Here is a 15,429-nt window from a genome sequence, read left to right as displayed (position 1 = left end):
TGTATGGAGCAATACAAGTGACAATACATTATAATATTGTTACTATTTTATAATAGTTTTAACTTCGAAATTTAATAATATTTGTAAGTAATAACATGGTTATTATACTGTAGTATGGTTATTATACTGTATATAATATGGTTATTATACTGTACAAAAACATTTGACTGCAGGATGCCGCAAATGACCAATCAAAATCAAGTATTCCAAAAAATTGTGTAATAAATTTTTTTTATATATATATATATATATATATATATATATATATATATATATATATATATATATATATATAATGTAAATTTAATAGAGATAAACATTCCTAAAATAATATTTATAATGTTTATAATTTATAATATAGTATTTTAGCTGTCAATTCCACCAAATTTGACTGCAGAATACTATAACAGAATACTATAACTGACCAATCAGAATCAAGTATTTCTGAGATCATGGTGATCATAACATGACAGAAAATAACATTACTGAGGTTGCCCACATTCTTCCATTGTGCCACATGTTCTAGCATGTGAACTGCACTCAAAAAAAAATAATTGTTGGATTTACTTAAAAAATAAGTGACAAGTGGTTCCATGCAACAATATTGAGTAATTTGTACAAAAAACTATTTAGTTGAATGAACAAAACAAATTCAAGTAAAGCTGACAAAATGTCTTTGAGTAAATACAAATCATTTGAATGTCACTTTTACATAATATTTATATGTGCAGTTTACTTAATAATGTTATGTTGATTACATAAGGTGAACACATTTTTTTTTTTTTTTTAATAATCATTTAAATAAAAAGGATACAACATATCAGAATGCAGCCCCTCGCCCCAAAATGCACTCAAAAAATGACTAATTGAACAAACTCAATTGAATTGAAAACAGGAATTTCATCCTATAAACATGCGTATATGAGTGCGCACAGCCTAAACACAGGCGACACTCTTCTGCATGGTGGTAACCACAAAATTCAAAAACATTACAGAAACTACTCTAAATGTCCAACATAACTGAACATTAAACACTAACATAAACTAACAACATCTTTCCCTTTACTGAAAAACACATAAAATAACACTTTATTCCCTAAATTTACTCTCCTAATGCAGTCCCTTGCAAAGCATGCTGGGAACTACGGATCCACTGCACAGTTAGTTATGTCAACAATAATGTGTGTGTTTCACACAGCAATGTTAAGTTGACTGAACAAACACTTACTAAGTAAAGCTGACAATACTCAATTTTAGTAGAAACAACGCAGTTAAATTACGTTCATGTAGTTACATGAGTTTTTTTAAGTAATGTGAACAAGGGTGGTTTGAGTGAAACTAACAACAGTGAAAGTTCATTTTTTTGAGTGTGCCCACAACGCCATGTCTCCACCCAAAATGAAAAAGCATTACCAAAATGTTTACAATTTCGCCCACAAGTGTCACTGATGTTTCTACTTATATCTGACAGCAACGCTTACCTTCGTGAACTCGTCCACCACTGCTTCCGGTGTGTCTCCAACCAGGATGTAAAAGTCCAAAACCCCTCCAATAGTCCGGAAGGTTACAGCCGGAGCAGGCTGGATAGTCACCTCTGTGCACAGACATAAACAGACAGACATAAACAACTTAAATTGCCCTAATTTGCTAACCTTAAGCAAAAGCAACCATTCCAAACACAAAAGCAAATCAAGATGCACTATATATGCTGTGCACAGACATCACAAATCATGTTAAAGATTATGACTTTAGCCCACGGCAAAAGCTTGTGTTTGTGACCAGCAATACAAAAAAAAAAAAAAAATAGCAATTGCAATGACAAAATAAAACAACTGTTTACCCATAGCATTGCTGTTCATGAGGAAAACGCCAATGGAGTGACCGCTCTCATCTTCCAGACATGTGAGATAGGGGTAGTGCCCATACAGGTTGTGTGTGCCCTGGGGTAGGAAAAGCCATTAAGGTTTGTAATGGTAAATTTCAACCCTTTAATCAATTTTTGAGACAATTTAGAACATTTATGTCTCGTGATCTTGAAACACAAATGCCAGGCTAATCCTACACAGAAGTGCTGCAATGTAAAAATGTTTTAAGTAACCTAAACAATGTGCTTCCTGTAAAATGTTTAAATGAATTGTTTTATTAATTTCATGTTAATACGACAAAATGAACCTGATTACATTGGGTTATACCAACACAAGTAATTTATGAGTCAGATCAGTTAGAAATAGCTCATTAAAGGAAAAGTTCACCAAAAATGACATTTACTCATCCTCATTTGTTCTCTGGAGCACAATATATTACTCATGCATTATATTTTAAGTCGTCTGACATGATATTTAAGTTGTTATTCACTGAAAATCTTGATATCTGCCCTAGATTTCCTCAAAAAAGTAGCTATGTTGTTCACACGGATTCATTTCTTAGGTTCAACGCACTGATCCCATTATAGCAATTATCAGTGAATAATGGAAATCTAATTTCAGTCATATGACTTCTGAAGATTTGGAATATGGTGCATGATGTGTATGAACTACTTCTATGATTCTTTTATGATGATTTTGCATCGTTTTTGAAGTTTGATATCAGTCCTTCATTCCAGAGTGGCCAGGATATTCCTCAAAAACTTGCCGAAGACTTTGTATTCCAGTGAAGAAAGTAAGTCATACTGGTTTGGAATAGTGAAAATGTTATGACTCACGCCATTGGGAAAAGCATCTCTTGTGAAGATAGGCCAGGTCCTCCAGTTGGTGTCATGGCGGAAGGTCTGATGGACATGCTCTCCAAGTCCATAAATATTGTGAGAGGGGAGTTTAGCTGAGAGCTGAAGGTACTGATCAGCAAAAACCAGCGGCCCGAGGGTTGTGTCAAACCTGACGGAGCAAGAAAGTCAGAAATGTTGTAAAGAGTAAGTTTATATAAATACTGCATCACAGTTCAGTTTGTGGGTGAATGTCTTGAAACCTGTCAAGAACATGTCCATGTACAGATTCACCCTTCTAGCATGTCATCAAAATGCACATCCAGATCAAATGAAACTACAACTATCGACTGACAGATGGATCGGATGGATCATCTTCTGTAACGTAAGGAAAATGACAGCCTATTCTCAAAACCACAGCTATTAATCATTCTGTGACATATGCAACTTCTTATCTAAACTTCTACTCGGAGTTTAAAAATAATATCACTATAGAGATAAGGTTAATCAGCATATTACACACATACACTTCTTAAGAAATACCAACATGCCGAAACTTCTACATGAATCATGCATTCCTATGATTAAAGCCATTTTTATTGGGCTTTTAAGTAACACAATTCAGGAGATAAAAGATTACTGAATCATTGAATCATTGCAACATGCATACAGACAACAAGACACAAGTCACGTAAAGGGAAATGTGGCTTTTGTTGACTGTGGTTCCCTATTCTTTGGAAACAAGACCCATTTATCAATGGAAAATCCTGCTATTGAAAGTTTTAAAAAAGAAATCAGCATCTAATTCAGATCATGTGATGTACATATAAGGTCTGTTTCACACATCTTGCATCTGCAGTGTTTGAGCGTTGCAACAGCAGTCACACACTGAGCTTTCACAGCGTAAAAACAGAACTGTAGCTTTGTAATGGAAATAAATGATGTCTAGCTGAGTATTTCCTTATAAAGCGGTTGTCAGTTTGTTGATAACTAAGGCACTTTTTTGTAAACTGCCATTTTAAATGGCAATTAGGCAATTGCTAAATTCATGAATTTACTTAAAGGGTTAGTTCACCCAAAAATGAATCATCATTTACTTACCTTCATGTCGACTTTTGTTCATCTTTGGAACACAAATGAAGATCTGTTTGATGAAATCTGAGAGCTTTCTGTCCCTCCATAGACATCTACATAACTACCAATTTGACGCTTCAAAAAGTTCAAGAAGAGATTGTAAAACAAGTGAAATGAGTGGATTAATCCATTTTTTCTGAAGAGACTCAATAACTTTATATGATGAACAGGGTTTTATTCACATATAAACATTCATCAACTCACACATCAGTTGTGTAAACAGAAGCTCAAACATAATGGGTTCGTTCTCGTGTGTTATGCAGCATATTTGAGCCTCCAGAAGAGGCTTGTTCTTGCACGTGACGCAGGTTTGAGGAGAAGTTTGAGCTTCTGTTTATGTTCGCTGATCGATGTTTATATGTGAATAAAAGCCTAAATTCAATATGTTCGTCATATAAAACAAACAAGTCTTTTCAGAAAATTTGGACTAAACCATTCAATTCATACGGATTAGTTTTATGATCTCTTCATGAACTTTTTGAAGCATCAAAGTGGTTATGTAGCTGTCTATGGAGGGACAGAAAGCTCCTAGATTTCATGAAAAAGATCTTCATTTGTGTTTTGAAGATGAACGAAAGTCTTACGGGTTTGGAACGACATGAGGGTGAGTAATTAAAGGTGCTACAGAGGATCTTTTCGTCGACTGAGAAACCAAAGACTGTTAGTGAGTTTTTGAAATGAGCGCATGCGTAAGAACAACCCCCCTCCTTCACAGCTCATTTCGAGGGAACGCCTCTCAAAACTCGTGCACGAGTATTGGAACACGGGTGTTTACCACCGGCATTCGCTGTGTCGTGTTCATTATTCATTATGTCGGACTCACCGCAGGTAACTCATAATCTGCAGTTACTCCTGTCTCCTGACAAAAACATTGCATGCGGCGCCTGTGGAGTGTGTAGGGTGACCACCTGTCCCGCTTTGCGTTGTACCGCACAGCATTTTGACTCGTTGTCCCGCACGTCGCATATTGAGAAAATGTCCCGCATTTTCATCAGTCTGTTGGTTTTTAATTATAATATTAAGAAAGCGTGCATGCGTTCTTTTGCCTTTTTAACAAAGCATTAAATTTATTCTTTTTGTTGCGTAGTTTTTCACCTATATTTAACATCGCTTCGACAGAAGTAACATCCCGCCTTACACAAATACAACAGCCGTTTTTAAAATCCTATCTAATGGTTGTAAAGAAAGGAGTAAACACGGTCACTAGTAGGTTGTGAGGGCTGTCAATCCAAATGTGGAGCGGAGTTGGACTTGGTCAGAACTGTTTTAAAAATAAGATGACCAGACCGGTTTTTGGTGTTCTGTTCCCGCTGTCGACGGAAATGTCCCCGTTTTACAGCTCGTTCAGTTTTTTACAGTCTATGGTTCAAAACAACCCGCATATACATTGCGAAAAGACCGACGAGCATAGAGCAGCCTGCTGGAGAAATTGTGTAGTGTTCATGTTCTCCAACAGAGGGGGCTGTGCAGCTACACTTGGTCGCGCGCGCGCCGCTACTTCATGAGGCTCGTAATCTGGATCTGGACCAGAGCAAATAAGCGCCATTATCTTCAAATATCAAAATAAACATCGTTATCAGTTTCAAGGTAGTAACATACTAACTATTCATACTGTTTGTATGTTTTATATAATGGCCTCAACAGGGTGCGAGATTGTTTTGCACAATTTTAAACAGTTCCGCAGTCATAGTAGCCTAATACACACACGTTGTGGTGAAGGTACACTCTCAGATATGAATAATTAAAAATAAAATAAAATAATTCACGTACTTTGTGTTTAAAATGAGCCTAAAATGCAAAATAATAGTTAAAAATAGTTAAAAGTTAAAACAGTTGTAATTTCTGTATAGCCTACAGAAGCTTAAAACAGCTTGTGAACATTAAAATATTAAATTCAATAATGTTAAAAAAAAATTGTTAAATGCTGTTAAATATTTATCTTCTTATAGGCCTATTTATGTTTTACTTTTGTAATGTAATGTGCTTTTGTAAAGTCACACTAATGTTACTATTAATCATGTAAAAGTTTTTTTTTTTTTTTTTTTTTTTTTTTGGTGAATTGTAACCAGAGCAAAAATCCCAATAATAAAACTAAATCTTAAATATTAATGTAATAATTGCCTATAAGGAACCCACAACAATTAAAAACAAAAACATTCAAAAATGTATTGTCCCTGTTTTTAAATAGATAATAACAAATGAGATTTTGGTGATATTTTGACCACTCAAATAGTAAATGTCCCCAGTTTCCATTTCAGAAATCTGGTCACCTAATTCAAAAATAGTTATCTGCATGATGCCTGCTGCCTTTAGGGTCAGTGATGTCGAATTTAAATAAATGGTGTTTTCTGGAAGGGACTAAAGAACAAAGTAATTTTATCAGCTGAAAGACATAATACAAATGTTTTTATTAAGTTAGATAGGCATTATATAACAGCTTCAGGTTATGTTTTAGTGTTGGAAACATGTCCCACATTGTCCCACACAAACTTAGCAATCGTCCCACATTTGGTTTGTTTGATGGTGGTCACCCTAGGAGTGTGGAAAGTTACTGGAGCGCGCAGCCGTGCACATCTCTCACAAGGAATGTCATGGCAGTGATTGACAAGCCAGAGGGCCAATCGTTTACGCGATGAACGATTGGCTGATGTTTTTAAGGCCCTACCTCGTGCACAGATGATGTATATTAATATTATTCCTTTCAGTGCACCTAATAAATAGTCTTTTATCAGTTAGTAGAGACAGTTTCAAGTACTATTGCAAAAATGTTTAAAACAAAACATCCTCTAACCCTTCAAGTCAAAATTATTATTATAAAAAGAGCTCTGCTTTCTTTAATATTTCTTTTTTTTAAAAAGCCCCAAAAATGAATACACATTTCTTATGTGACAGAAGCAACACACATAAAGTAGGCTTGATAGTCACTTACAAACGATCAAATTCAACTTGAACATGTGTAAGAACTAGGAATCTAGACTGGCCATTTACCTCCGTGTCATTTTCAACTGTGCACAAAAACCCACAGATGACGGCAGACAATAACAAAAGGAAACAAAACAATTTCCATCAACAGTATGTAGACAGTGAGACAAAGACTGGCTCCTTTACAAAAAAGCTTGTTTGCATGGCTTCAGGCTTCTTTCAGACCTCTTCGGAATCCCTCATTCTATTCATGTCTCTAATTTCTGTCTTTTTTGGTGTTATTGTGATTGCTCTTCATTTAGTCAAAGAACCACTTTAAAATGATTATGTGCTGCATTGTTAGCTATGCACTGAGCTCACAAAGAGTCAACATATGATCACTGTGTGAAAGGGAAGAGAAAAGATGAAAAGCTCCCAAGTGGACTGCACTCACAGGATTTTTTCAGGAGATGTTCTCCAAACTCTCAGTCCGAAAGGCTTATGGATCAGCTCCAATCTGTATTTTAGGGGTCCGGTGGGAGGGCTGGAAGAGAGCGACTGCACATGCTCGTGAGGAACCTCATACCTGGCTTGCTTTGCATCAGTGATCTGGTAACAAAGAGATCATTGCACGCCATTATAAACGTGTTTACACACATGATGACGTGGCTATTTGTGTCAGTTTATAAACAGACCTTGAATCGAAAACGGTTTTCTGTCTGCATTTCAGCGTAGAAGGTCAACTCTTTAATATCAGCTCCGAATAGAGATGGAGAATCCATTCTCGTCAGCGTGGCCTCAATATCTACAATAAAACATTTCCCATGAGGTCTTGGTGAGCTATCTGCTCTATTTGCTACATGGTCAAATACAAACTTTTCAAAGAACACTGAAAAAAAGTTCTAGTAAATTTCATAAACCATTACAAAAAAACGTGAAAGAAACATGCTGAATTAAACCATGACGTTTTTAAGTAGAAAAACTGAAATAATATTTTCGATGACACTTTACAATATGGTCTTATATGTTAGCATTGGTCAATTAACTTTTAATATCATGTTAGTATTAAAGGATTAGTCCACTTTTAAATACACTTTTCCTGATAAATTTACTCACCCCCATGTCATCCAAGATGTTCAAGTCTTTCTTTCGTCAGTTGAAAAGAAATGAAGGCTTTTGAGGAAAACATTCCAGGATTTTTCTCCTTACAGTGGATTTCAATGGCTACCAACAGGTTGAAGGTCAAAATTACAGTTTCAGTGCAGCTTCAAGGGCTTTAAACGATACCAGATGAGTAATAAGGGTCTTATCTAGCGAATCGATCGGTCATTTTCGAAAAAAAAACAACCGTTTATGCTTTAAACGCCTTCCCTATTCTACTTACGGAACGAACGCGGCGCCAGTTTCGTTTTTTTCCGTAACTTGAATAGGGAAGGCGTAGGACATTCAGCGTAAGCGTTATGAAGAATGCGGAAGCAGAAAGTACGTTCAAGGCGATATTTTGTTTATAAAGCATAAACGGTTGTATTTTTTTCGAAAATGACCGATCGATTCGCTAGATAAGACCCTTATTACTCAGCTGGTATCGTTTAAAGCCCTTGAAGCTGCACTGAAACTGTAATTTTGACCTTCAACCTGTTAGTAGCCATTGAAATCCACTGTAAGGAGAATAATCCTGGAATGTTTTCCTCAAAAACCTTCATTTCTTTTCGACTGACGAAAGAAAGACATGAACATCTTGGATGACATAAGGGTGAGTAAATTTATCAGGAAAAGTGTATTTAAAAGTGGACTAATCCTTTAACAGTGAGCAATATACATTTGTTACAACATTTATCAAACTTGTTTATGTTCACAGTACATTAATGTTAAAAAATAAAATTTTTGAAAATTAAAAAAGGGTAATTATAAAATGTTAAAATTAACATCAGCTAAGATTAATAAATGCTGTAGAAGTGTTGTTCATTCTTAGTTCATGTTAACTAATGATAACAAATGGAACCTTATTCCAAAAATCTTTGTTTCGTTTGCAATTTTGATTTTTTTTTTTTTTACTGTGTATAATGGAAAGTAGATTTGTGCATTTTCTGAAAGAAATGTGAGTTGTGTTAAGATAATCACTAAATGTCAACGGGATTTTATAAGTCTGATCGCTTAGAAAAGTAAAAGCAAACCTCTCCCCAACAATCCAAATGATTTGAGCTATCATTTATGTCCAATGTTTACAAGTTGTATAAGGTGTTTATTAAAATTCCCTAGCCCATATAATGAGCAACAGTAATGGTAAGCAAACATTAAAAAAAAAAAACACCTTTCTTTCAAGCCTTGAACAATTTATTTGAATAAATGATAATCATTATTTATCACCACAAGACCAGGATCAATGGAATTTAATTTACACAATATTGGCATATAATAGAATAATGAAAAGAGACCATTCCCCTGATGTAACCTTGCTCAAGGGTACATCTCATGTTGATCCACTATGCCAAGCCACTCCCAACTTTAAAATATTCTCCAAGTAACTTGGCTCATGATAAAAGCGGTAATACAAAGACTTATTTAATTATGACACAATGATACATGTCATAATGCTTTATTACAGCAATGTCTCGACTCAGGCTGAACTCACGTGTACTGTCAGGCTTATTTTCGCTGACCACGCTGTAGCCATGGTTTTTGGAGAAGAAGCACCAGGGGACGTTAGTCTCATTCAGGGGGCTCCAACAGCATGCTCTTTCTAAACACTTTTGCTGTAAGGACACACGGCAAGACTCAGAAAAGCATGCTTTTTTATGGAAAGTAGGCAATGAACACTGCAGTTTACCTGGGAAGCACCGCCATCTGGAAAACAATCCACTCTCTCTCCATCTGGAATGTTGGGACATTCTGGGACGATGTTTGATCCTGAATCTGAAGTTGGGGACAAATGGAAAAATGCAAATGACCATTGTGATATATAGATTTTAAACAAAATACAGTGAAAACAGTAATATTGTGAAATTTAAAATAACTCTTTTTTAATTTATTTTAAAATGTAATTTATTCCTGTGACATCAAAGCTGAATTTTCAGCATCATTATTTCAGTCTTCACTTCTTTCATAAATCATTCTAATATGCCGATTTGCTGCTTGAAAAACATTATTCATTATTATCAATGCTTAATAATTTTGTGAAAAGCGTGATACATTTTTTTAGTGCTTGTAATTTCAAAACTGGACTACTGTAATGCTCTACTAGCAGGCCTTCCAACCAGCAAGAATAAGCCTTTGCAGATGATCCAGAACGCGGCAGCACGTGTAGTTTTCAATCAGCCAAAGAGAACCCATGTTACCTGATCTCACTCCACTGGCTCCCAGTTGAGGCCAGAATCAAATTTAAAGTTCTAACGCTGCTTTCAGGACTACCACTGAAACACCCTACCTCAACCCACTACTAAAAAAATGGTATGCTCCCTCCCGCCAGCTCAGGTCAATGAATGATTGACGTCTTGTTCTCTCACGAGGCAAAAAGTCACCCTCCAAATCTTTCACCCTCTCTGGTGGAATGAGCTGCCAACCTCCACCCAAACTGCTAAGAACAACACATCTTTTAAGAAGCAGTTGAAGACATACTTCTTCCGCAACCACACACACACTCTGGCGCGCCTATCATTATGAGGACATTCCATAGGTGTAATGGTTTTACAAACTGTATATTCTATCCCCCTACACTGACCCCACCCCTAAAGCTACCCATAACAGAAAACTTTCTGTATTTTTACATAATAATACTAATGTATACTGAGTTGTTTGAGGCAAGTAAATTGTGCTCTTATTTTATTGTAAATACTGTTTAAATGACAGAACATATATGATGTAGTATAGGCTACAGGCTTATATATATTCAAAATGTTTAGTAAATAGACTTGAACTTCCATATGGTCTGGGTTCAAACATTCTGACACAAAGTGAAGTTTCATTTAACTAGAAAAAATGCGAGGATCGTTTCTCTGAAAACAATACCCACATTTCGGGACAAAGCTGCTCAGAGACAACGTAAAAAACAAAACAAAACAAAAAATTCAAGAGGCATTAAGCACATCAAAGTGCAGTTACATGCATCAGATTTTCTAAGTGGTGAACATGAAAGAGACAGACGATCACTCGATTTGTACAGCATAGATCGTTCCCACCAACTCACTGATTGATTTAATCGGGGGGGGTTGGGCTTGTTCTTTGCGTACCCTGAGATGGTGTGTCTGAGAAGTAATCAGTCATATTTTTCACTTTAAAATAATGGTCCACTAGTAGTTCTTGAAAAATGACTAGGTACTTGAGTAATTAGTGATGCATTTTATGACCACGTTGAGAGTAAAAAAAAAGGACAATCTTCAAGAACTACTAGTGATCTGGACCATTATTTTAAAGTGAAAAAGATGTTTTTTCACTTTAAAAGAATGGTCCTGATCACTAGTAGCTCCTGTGTTGTGCCGAATTCCGACCCCCTGCCAGATTATTACCCCCCTAGTATTGGTATGTTTAGGAGTAGGTGTGGGGGAGGGGTTAGGATTAGGCAATCAGGTAGCGACTTCAACGAGGGGGTAGTAATCTGGCAGGGGGTCAGAATTCGGCACCTGCATAGTAACTAGGTAACACTTGAGTAATTAATGATGCATTTTAAGACCACGTTGAGAGTAAAAAAAAGACAATTGCTCACATCTTAGACTCTTTAATGTTGTGATTAGTAATTAATTAGTAATTCTTTATAATTTGTCATAGTTACCTATTAGTTCTTAATGATGCCAATCTCATTCTCTAATTATTGATTAGTTAATAAGGTACTATCTTAGTCCTAAATTTGATATTACTTACTGATTAGTTAAGCTTGTTTCTACATTAGTTAATAGTAGCTGAATAGTCCTGCATTATTCCTGCATAGTTACTTATTAATGGTGGACCATTGTTCTAAAGTGTTACCCCTTCCTTTAAGGTTAACTGTTAACTGTAAAATCACTACTAACCAAACTCTGGCTTATTGCCATACAACATAAATATACAAGGTCAGAAATCTTCAAACGTACATCTTACATCAGACAGATATAATTTTGTAATCATTGACCAGTATGCAATCTGATATAATCATATCAAACATATTTATCCTATAACCTGCTATGCTACATGTGATGTATTATATATATATATATATATATATATATATATATATATATATATATATATATATATAGCTTTTGTAACCTGATTTCCATCAGTACCCCTTACCCCTAAAACAAGGTCATATGCATGAAATCATAGAGACTACCCCCACCCATCCAGCTGTCCTAGGCTCAATTTGTTCCCTTTAAATATAAACCACTTGACCAACATCAGGGCGGTAAATTGAAATTGAGAGTGACAGCTGTCATAATAACCCTGTCTGTGCGTGCTTGAGTCCTCGTCCCCATGCGAGCCATTCACCAATGTCTCTGTACACTGTCTCTGCTTTTGGTTTTCTTACTGCTGGGTGTCCTTGATAAAAATCAGGATGAATATATTTGTTTTACTTTAGTGGAACATCAAAGACTCGCATTTCTCGCTGTCCTTGACGAGGCAGGTGCAGTTTTTTTTTTTGTCGTTAATAAACTAATCTTCAAAAGCTGCAGTCCCACTGGACAATACGTTTGCCCTCAGTCCACAGTGCTTTTTTGAGGTAATAATTTGTGTGTAATATTACTGTTAAACCATACACAGGTCATTCCTACTACGTTGAATGAAATATTAAACATGTAAAGAGGGAAATCATATTGGTTATTTTGTCACAATATCACAATTAATTGAACATAGGGTGATTTTTTTTTTTTTTTTTAATCCATGTATAGTTCATACATGCGTGTCTGTGTCTCTGCATTAGTATGTTGTCATTCAAAGGGATAACCATCTCATCACCTACCTTCTCCGATCACCCCTGGTTCCCCAGTGGCCAGTACAACGATCAATGCGACAGCGACCACCAGCACCAATGAAAACAACACCATCAGGGTCACCTCCAACCCTGAGAAGCGCCGCTTTCCCATCTGATTAACACACACACACACACACAAACACAAAGTGTAAACAACCATAAGCATACTATAATTCATCTTCATGCACGTCTTTGACATACACAGTACATGTCCTTGAGTCTGTGTATGAAATGCATAGGCTAATGTTCAAAAGATTTGTTCACTTTTGCCATGTTTTGTTTCTCTGTAACAGAGTTTAACCTTTTCTGTAATACTGCTTTTTGAGATGCATTCTTGTCCATGAAAGTGTTAAATGCATGAAAATGTCAGAAACATCTGGAACATGGACAGTCCTTTTTTCTCTAAATTCTGCATTAAATCTGTTAATGTTGTCCAATTGGTGTTTGTATTTCGTCTCCATTTTCTGCTTTGTTTCATACAAAAAGATGAACTTCATGCTGCATCAGTAACAATCTGTTCTCAGTTTGATTTTAGCCAAATAATACTGTACCATCTACACTTTATATTGCCTGTCATCTTTTCTTTGAATCCAACTTGGTCTTTTTCAACAAAACACCAGATTTTTTAGCATTTAAAAAATGATTGTTCACGTGAACATATTCACATGACAAAAAAGAAAAGCCACTAATTGTTCTTATGGATCAAACAGTTTCAATTTAATTTCAGTACTTCAAAGTTAAATTGATTGTTTTTCATTTTCACAGCAGCTTGTGGGGTAAAACAATCCCATCAAGATAAAATGTTTGGAAAGCATTCTTGTCTAGCTAAACAACTGAACATTTGTACGTGCAGCAAATGGCCTATGAAGCGCCATAAACATGTCAAGATAACAAAAATCATCTGTCAACAGCCGTGTATTTCAGCTGAATTTATATATGGACATCTTATATTATATTATAAGAAATATCAAACATCAAATTTCAATGAAATGTTATAAAAATTATATCATTTAAATATGTAAATTATATTTCTCCTATACCTTCACTGTTGTTATTTGGAAATTCGCTGCTGTTAATTCCTTCTTTTCCAGTCCTGGGTGCAGCTGAAGTCAGAGCACACTAAAGAAGAGCAGAGACGGACCGTCTGTTTTACACTGCAAAGGAATAAATTAAAATCCTGAGTGGGTGTGTTTGTTGTTTTGCAACTTTACAACCAGAATTTTCGTTACGTTATGGGTATCTACCAAAGGTCATGGTTATGCTCCTTGAGACAAGTGTCTGTATCCATTCAGGAATCATTCACAGACAATGGCTTAACCAGATGTTCCTCATACTGTGCTGTTTGTTTATGTAAGACATGACAAAGCAATTTTTCTTTATCGGTAATGTATATGTGATCTTATCCACCTGAAATATTATTAATGGGCACTTTATCATTGCATTGTTTATCAGAACATTTTACAATCCCCATGCAGAATTTAGCTGACAAATGAATGAGCTGTTATGGAAAGTCTTTAGCACCACATCTGTGTTAAATAAAAATCATTTTGCAAGATATTTTCTGTTCCAAAAATATTGCATGAACTCTTTCAAACTGCTTCAAAGAAGCAATTAAACAAGACTGGCTTCATGAGACATTCAGATTTAAGCTTGAAATGTGCAATGTCCTTTCAGTGATGTGTTGAATGAGAGCTTAGAGACATAAAATTATTCTCAGACTAATAAGTATATTTTAATGAAGCAATTACATGTGTCATTTATGGGCTTCTTTGAGACTTTATTAAGCTTGATTGTTTTATGATCTGAGGATTGACCTTTGACCCGAAATAAATGAGACGTGCAAGCAAGTGATGAAAAATGGTTTAAAAATATGTTTCTTACTGTCTGTCTGTCTGTTTTTAGATGATATATAGACAGACAGACAGACAATAGATAGACAGATAGATAGATACAGTATCTCACAGAAGTGAGTACACCCCTCACATTTTTGTAAATATTTTATTATATCTTTTCATGTGACAACACGTAAGAAATGACACTTTGCTACAATGTAAAGTAGTGAGTGTACAGCTTGTATAACAGTGTATATTTGCTGTCCCCTCAAAATAACTCAACACATAGCCATTAATGTCTAAACCGCTGGCCACAAAAGTGAGTACACCCATAAGTAAAAATGTCCAAATTGGGCCCAATTAGCCATTTTCTTTCCCCGGTGTCATGTGACTTGTTAGTGTTACAAGGTCTCAGGTGTGAATGGGGAGCAGGTGTGTTAAATTAGGTGTTATCGCTCTCACTCTCTCGTACTGGTCACTGAAAGTTCAACATGGCACCTCATGGCAAAGAACTCTCTGGGGATCTGAAAAAAAGGATTGTTGCTCTACATAAAGATGGTGTAGGCTATAAGAAGATTGCCAAGACCCTGAAACTGAGCTGCAGCACAGTGGCCAAGACCATAGAGTGGTTTAACAGGACAGGTTCCACTCATCATACGCCGTACACTGCATCAAATTGGTTTGCATGGCTGTCATCCCAGCAGGACGCCTCTTCTAAAGATGATGCACAAGAAAGCCCGCAAACAGTTTGCTGAAGACAAGCAGACAAAGGACATGGATTACTGGAACCATGTCCTATGGTCTGATGAGACCAAGATACACTTATTTGGTTCAGATGGTGTCGTATGTGTGGCGGCAACCAGGTGAGGAGTACAAAGACAAGTGTGTCTTGCCTACAGTCAAGCATTGTGGTGGGAGTG

General features: G+C 35.9%; 1 protein-coding gene across 2 annotated transcripts in view; it reads right to left on the bottom strand.

Annotated features, from left to right (window-relative positions):
• The window catches only part of si (sucrase-isomaltase (alpha-glucosidase)), a 66,844-nt gene extending 52,978 nt beyond the window's left edge, over window positions 1-13,866 (bottom strand). The window contains exons 1-9 of one of the 2 annotated variants that reach the window (XM_048168075.1): window positions 13,718-13,866; window positions 12,666-12,789; window positions 9,564-9,649; window positions 9,369-9,489; window positions 7,432-7,541; window positions 7,191-7,345; window positions 2,702-2,873; window positions 1,841-1,940; window positions 1,482-1,594 (exon numbers count right to left, since the gene is read on the bottom strand). In XM_048168075.1, the coding sequence (XP_048024032.1) occupies window positions 1,482-1,594; window positions 1,841-1,940; window positions 2,702-2,873; window positions 7,191-7,345; window positions 7,432-7,541; window positions 9,369-9,489; window positions 9,564-9,649; window positions 12,666-12,789 (981 nt within the window). In that variant the 5' untranslated portion in view covers window positions 13,718-13,866. Of the gene's footprint in view, window positions 1-1,481; window positions 1,595-1,840; window positions 1,941-2,701; window positions 2,874-4,658; window positions 4,806-7,190; window positions 7,346-7,431; window positions 7,542-9,368; window positions 9,490-9,563; window positions 9,650-12,665; window positions 12,790-13,717 lie in introns of those variants that run through there. The other variant, XM_048168076.1, reaches the window with a different exon arrangement.
• Between the last annotated feature and the right edge of the window lie 1,563 nt (window positions 13,867-15,429).

Source organism: Megalobrama amblycephala, linkage group LG19 (genome assembly GCF_018812025.1).
Source record: "Megalobrama amblycephala isolate DHTTF-2021 linkage group LG19, ASM1881202v1, whole genome shotgun sequence".
NCBI classification, from domain to species: Eukaryota; Metazoa; Chordata; class Actinopteri; order Cypriniformes; family Xenocyprididae; genus Megalobrama; species Megalobrama amblycephala.
The sequence above is the reverse complement of the archived record's forward strand: the minus strand, read 5'-3'. Positions and strand labels throughout refer to the sequence as shown.